This window comes from Podarcis filfolensis, assembly GCF_964270895.1.
Source record: "Podarcis filfolensis genome assembly, chromosome: 16".
NCBI classification, from domain to species: domain Eukaryota; kingdom Metazoa; phylum Chordata; class Lepidosauria; order Squamata; family Lacertidae; genus Podarcis; species Podarcis filfolensis.
In genome coordinates, this window is record NC_139620.1 from 42034115 (window position 1) to 42040114 (window position 6000).

The 6000-nt window shown below is 49.4% G+C and overlaps 1 protein-coding gene and 1 long non-coding RNA gene across 7 annotated transcripts in view; one reads left to right on the forward strand and one right to left on the reverse strand.

Annotated features, from left to right (window-relative positions):
- Positions 1–5634, forward strand: part of LOC310751067 (maestro heat-like repeat family member 5) — a 67474-nt gene extending 61840 nt beyond the window's left edge. For 3 of the 6 annotated variants that reach the window (XM_083589971.1, XM_083589973.1, XM_083589972.1), the window contains exons 17-22: positions 978–1132; positions 2163–2310; positions 2615–2796; positions 3617–3745; positions 4743–4857; positions 5088–5380. In XM_083589971.1, the coding sequence (XP_083446097.1) occupies positions 978–1132; positions 2163–2310; positions 2615–2796; positions 3617–3745; positions 4743–4857; positions 5088–5126 (768 nt within the window). In that variant the 3' untranslated portion in view covers positions 5127–5380. Of the gene's footprint in view, positions 1–977; positions 1133–2162; positions 2311–2614; positions 2797–3616; positions 3746–4742; positions 4858–5087; positions 5381–5450 lie in introns of those variants that run through there. The other 3 variants (XM_083589974.1, XM_083589976.1, XM_083589975.1) reach the window with 3 other exon arrangements.
- On the reverse strand, positions 2017–2664 carry LOC310751450. Its single transcript, XR_014542510.1, has 2 exons — positions 2535–2664; positions 2017–2357 (listed from the first exon to the last, which is right to left on the reverse strand). It is a non-coding gene; the product is annotated as an uncharacterized lncRNA (long non-coding RNA).
- Positions 5635–6000: the final 366 nt, after the last annotated feature.

Here is a 6000-nt window from a genome sequence, read left to right on the forward strand (position 1 = left end):
TCCACTGGCTCTCACTCTGGTGGCTTGATTGTTATTGTAACAACAAAGTCTCCACTAGGGGGAAAAGTTCCAGCTTCACTTTGTAACTTTATAACTCAGCAGTAACTCAGCAGCATTGCTCCTTTTTCGTAACACCAATATCTCTTAAAAGCCCCCTTTTTTCCAATTAGCCACAGTTTCAAATTTATTTTCAATGCTATTTTATATATAAGTCCATTCAAAGACACTGTATCTTTACATAAAGTTACTGTTGTAAACAGTCCCAATGTATTGACAGTCCACCATTCAGTTTCCCTGTCAAGGCAGTCCGACTCCAGAGATCAAAGCAGCGGACGTTCTTTTTAAGCGTTCCTTTCTTACAGGCATAAAAAGTTCAATTTCCACCCCCCTCCACTCCTGTCAAACGTTGGGGGGAAATACTCTTCCAAACGATGGATTACTAGTTCCAAAAAAATATTCCCTCTTAAGTTACAGCTTTCAGTCTCTTTGCTTCAGGTTATTTACACAACGGGGAGGCAGACTTCCTTTTTGTACCTTTCCCGTGCAGTACCAAATTTCTTCCCAATTTTGTTTCAAATTAAGCCCGTTATTACTACTAACGAGTAGTTGCTTTAAAGTCCAAATTTCAGAGAAGAAATCAGCGCTCTCCGATCATGGCAATGCGGCTTCACTCAGCAGGCTTTGTCAGCGACCCTCAGCACCGCGCCGTTCTCCCGCTGCCGCTCCAAAGCCTTTAAAAAGGCTTCTTTGCGGTTTTGGGGGGGTGCAAAAGGTGCCTGCCGGATCTCTTCGCTCACAGGCTTCCGCGCCTGTGATTTTTTAGGGTCCCCGCTTCGCCGTTGCGACAGGACCCGAACCCGCGGAGCAGGCTTCCCCCGGAGCTCGGGGGAAAGTCAGCCATTAATCGCCGGCGCTGACCGGAAGTCCTCCAGGTTCACCACACTTTCTCACCCTCGTCTTCTTTAATCTTCTTCCAGCTGCCTATGGTTGTGAAGGAGATTTACAACCATCTCCACCAGATCCCCGACACCCGCACTAAGGAAGAGACGCTTTCGGCTATTGTCAGCCTAGCCACCAAGCGCCTGCAGCCGGTCGTAGACAGCCTGTTGGACTGCTCGATGGAGTGTGATGAGTAAGTTTTTGTGATGTGAAAATGGGGAGGGGTAGATTTAAGGGGTTTCTTAATTTATATTTATTTATATTTGTCAGGGACTCAGGAGCAGGAGCACTGGGGAGAGAGGAAATGGAGAGCGAAGGGGAAGAATCCGAGGGCAGCGTAGGGGAGTATGACAGTGGCCCGAGAGATTCCATGAGCTTCTCCAGTGAATCAGAAGATTCCCAGAAGGGGGCGCCGATGGTCAGGGCAAGGGGGGTCCCAGGGGGGACGCACCAGAAACAAGGAGCCAGAGGGGAACCCCAAAGCAGCAGTGGGGGATCGGGACCAGTTTCCCCACCAGAGCGTAGTGGGGGGGAAGAGTCACATGTGTCAGGGCCAGCGTCTCCTCCAGCAGGGAGAGAGAGTGAGTCAGGGCTGACCACGCCTCCAACGGAGGGGAGGTCAGTTGCAGCTAGCCCCCCCAGAGGGGGAAGCAGTGACAGCAGCAGCAGTGAAACGGTCAGGAGAAAAGTTACCGGCTGGGCGCGCACGCCAAGTTCAAATGTACAGGCGCGGGGAACAGCAGGAGACCCGGATGGGGAGCCAGCTCCTAAAGCCCGCCGGAGGGAGGGGGAAGGCTCAGGGGACTCAGCGTCAGAAGAGGCTAGAAAGGGCGAGACCCCAACGGACAGGCGGAACCAGAGGCGGAAGGAACTGAGGAAGAGGTGGAGTAAGGCTAGAATCTTAAATTGGTGTCAGGGGGGAGGAGACTCAGACGGAGCATCAGCGGTCTGACAGTTGAGACGTAGAGCTGCGCGCTGCGGCTCTGGAAGTGAAACTGAACTTCAATAAAGACTTTTGTACTTAACAACGAAGCAGCGTTGGTCCTTTGTGAGCTGGGACCTTGGGCAGCTCTGATGATATTGAATTTCGTACTTGCAAAAAATTGTGCTCCGAGTTGTGGTTTCTTTCTTTGCTAATGTATGTGCAATATAAAGAAAATATCAAAGGCCTGACTTTTTTTAAGAAAAGGAAAAAGGAAAAATTCTGTTTTGAAAAATTGCAGAAGTGCCGCAGCGATCTGGAAGTCGTTGGTGACCGATCCGTATTCCAGCGTCAAGCTGCTGAGACCCCTCCTGAAAAGGCTGCAGGATGAAGACCCCAAAGCGGAAGTCACTTCCAGGCGACGCAGCACTTCTCAAATGCCAATGGCGGTACAAAACCACTCAGTTTCTCTCTCCTGGATTGTTTTGAATGGGAGCTGGATGGGGCTGGGGGCTTCTTGCTGGGAGGGGGGTGCATCTTAATAAGTGGTCCATCCTGTGAGCACCTGCTTTGTATGCAGAAGGGCCCCAGCATCTCCATGTCGGGGAGTCCCTCGCCTGAAACCCTGGACAGCCACTGCTAGTCAGTGTAGACAACACTGAGTGAGATGGACCGGGGCTCTGAGTCGCGTCTGAGATCTTGATCTGACGATGACCTCTGCTGAATGCCGTTCTCCTGTCCTTGTCCCTCCAGGCTACCAACGCTCTGTGTCATATCCTGTCGTTGCCTGAGGCTGCAGGTATCCTGAAGAGCAAGTTCCACCACCTGCTGTTTGCACTTAGCACTCGGATCTGTTTTGTCCATGAGGCGAGAAGAAGAGGTTCGAGGGCGACAAGTCTAATCCCGGAGCCCTCTTCGCATCTCGATCCGCTGACGTAAGGGACCTGCTAATGCATTTGGGGGGCCCCTCCCTTCTCTCTCTGACCCATAGCGGTGATGGCTCAGCCCTCCCCCAAGAGATAGGCTTCATTTGGACAAGGAGGTTCTGCTTAGGTTAGATAGCTAGGAGACCCAGGCTTCCCCAACCCCTGTGCTCTTCAGTCGCTTTGGACCACAACTCCCACCAGCCCCAGCCAGCACAACTGGACTGAAGATGGGAGTTGTAGCCCAAAACATCTGAAGGACCCTAGGATGGGAGAGGATGTTGGAGACTCTCCCGCACGATGGGCTGATTTGGGTGTGGTGGACTCACGTGTCATGAAACCTTAAGTCTCCATCACAGCCGAAAGGTTGCCGCTTGTGCTGGAAACATGGGGGAGGCTGCAGGGGGTGATGGTTGGGGTTGGACTGCAAGATGTCAAGGACCTAAAACTCCCCAGATGAACCTACCCAGACCTTGCGCTCATCATCGGAAGCCCCTCTTCACGTGCCTCCTCCACACAAGAAGGGGCCTTTTCTGTGGTGGCTCCCCATTAGTGGGTTGCTCTCCCCAGGGAGGCTTGCCAGGTGCCTTTAGATGCCAGGCAAAAATGGTCCTCTTCAATCAGGCCATTGGCAGATTAACCTCCTATGCCCTTTCAACTGTGTTTGTTGGAGGGAGAGGAGTTATTGGTTTGCTTTGGTTCTTGTTTTTATTCTGTATTTTGTGCTTTTTAACTTGCATTTTTATGTTGCGAACTGCCCGGAGATCTATGGGTGAAGGGCAGTATACAAATTTTTAAAATATAATATTCTTAATTCCTTCACTTGACTCAGGACCGCTGTGCAGGCCCTGAAACAACTGATTGGGCGTGTTGAATACCTTGACGAATTTGAGGTTTTGGGCTGCTGGGATATGCTGTCAAGTCCAGAAAGCTTTTTCGAAGGCATTCGTCTTCTGGCAAGGTAAGAAGGTGAAAAGGACTGGCAGGTGAGGCATGAAGAGCAAGGCCTGCTTTCTGGGGAAATGGGGATAAACTTCTTATTTATTTCAGAAAATGTACCATATTGTTCACTCTATAAGACGCAATTTTCCCCTCCTAAAAAGTAAGGTGAAATGTGTGTGCGTCTTATGGAGCGAATGCAGGCGGGAGGCTCTGCTCAGCGTTCAAGTACAGTGGTGCCTCGCAAGACGAAATTAATTTGTTCCGCAAGTTTTTTCTTCTTGCGAGTTTTTCGTCTTGCGAAGCACGGTTTCCCATAGGAATGCATTGGAAATCAATTAATGCGTTCCTATAGAGACCACTTGCCAGGCTGGCGGTGCGGAGAAGGGCTTTTCTCCCCACTGCAAGCCTTCAGGACAGGTACGGGAACAGAGGGGAAGGCGCGCAGTGCTTCTCCTCTGTTCCCGGGGCTTGCGGTGGGAGGAGGGTTTTTCCTCCCCACCGTCAGCATTCAGAACAGCATTCTGAATGTTGGCGGTGGGAAGGAAAACCCTCCTCCCACCGCAAGTCTTCAGGACAGCCATCCGAAGGTCTCTCTGCCCCACCGCCAGCCTTCGGAGCAGCCTTCCGAAGGCTACCGGTGGGGCGGAGAGACCTCCTCCCGCCGCCAGCCTTCGGAGCAGCCTTCCGAAGGCTGGCGGTGGGGCGGAGAGACCTCCTCCCGCTGCCAGCCTTCGGAGGAGGTCCGAGGACAGTGGGGAAGACGCGCTTCCCCGCTGTCCTGGAGATTTCCCTATGGGCTTTCGTCTTGCGAAGGAAGCCCATAGGGAAATTCGTTTTGCGAAGCGCCTCCAAAACGGAAAACCCTTTCGTCTAGCGGGTTTTTCGTCTTGCGAGGCGTTCGTCTTGCGGGGCACCACTGTAACCTGGTGGTGGTGGTTGTTGTGCAGGAACGCTGAGCGGTTCTTCCTGCCAGCTTCAGGCTTGTGAATCCTTTGTCTCTTACTCTTATGTTTCAGGACCTTGTTCACCTCCTCGGCAGAACAGTACAAGAGGATTGCCCGATTGGCACGGGAATATATGTGCTGTCCAAACAATAAGAAGAGAGCCATCGGCATGGCGTTTTACTTGGAGGTAGGAACTGGAAAAAGGGAATGCCTGTTCTAATGTTTCTAATGGTTTCTTTATTCCTCGCAATTTAACTGTCAAATGTTCTTTAGCATTTACACATTTTTTATTTAATTGTACAACTTCAGCTGCATTCACTGCTATCATGTCTAATATATATGGACAATATTTTTTTGATAGAAGATGAATGTATACATAATAAAAGATGCACTTACAGTGGCTTTGCTCCAACTTAGGGGATGTCCGACTCCGATACGGACACTTCCGTGACCTAGCGCGCAAGTTACTGCAGGCAGCAATCATACAGGTATTCCGTTAATGGATGGACAAGTCTTCACCTTTGGAAGGCTAAGATTTTTCTTAAAATTACATTTTTATATGTACTATTGGAAACACCTTAAAGCTGGTATAAGTTCATATGTATTTATTTTTGCCTGCTTTAAAGATTGATTTATGTGTGTCTGCTGGTTTATTATATATCTTTTTTTCTCTTTGTTCCGCTATGTATCGGGGTGGGGAGACATAATAATAATAATAATCATCATCATCATCATCATCCTTTGCTCGTCCAAATAAGCTTTTTTCATTTATTTATTGAGGCCACTAAGTCTTTGAACTGAAGAGATTTCTCCAGTTTCAAGCCTCATCTCATGCTCTTTATGAGCCAGGTCCAAACCCTCGTGCAGTTCAGACCCAGCTTAGGATGCATTTGGTTCAGCATGATTCCAACCAGCTCATACTCCTTCCTTCCCTTTCCCACCAAAATGTACCTGACTGTGAAGAGCAGAGGCAAATTAGATTGGGAGGTCCATGCCCGGCCCTAGAGGTTGGAATGCGGGGTCCAGGCCCACCAGAAACCACCGGAGAACTCCATAGTTCCAAATGGAAGCACCAGTCTAGCTTCTGCTGCGGCCAGTTTGGGATGAGAAGGGGCAGGAGGGGTCATGAGTGGCTGGGTGCTTCTTGCTGGAGACCATTGAACTGAAGTGAGCTGCTTTGGGGGCCAACCTGAATGAATACCAAAATAACCCGTTCAAAAAAATTGTTATTGAAATTGATTTGTTTTCAATATTTTTCTTTTTCTTTTTCTTTTTGTATTTGCATAAAATTGGAAAACTTAATAAATATTTATAAAAAAACAAAAAACAA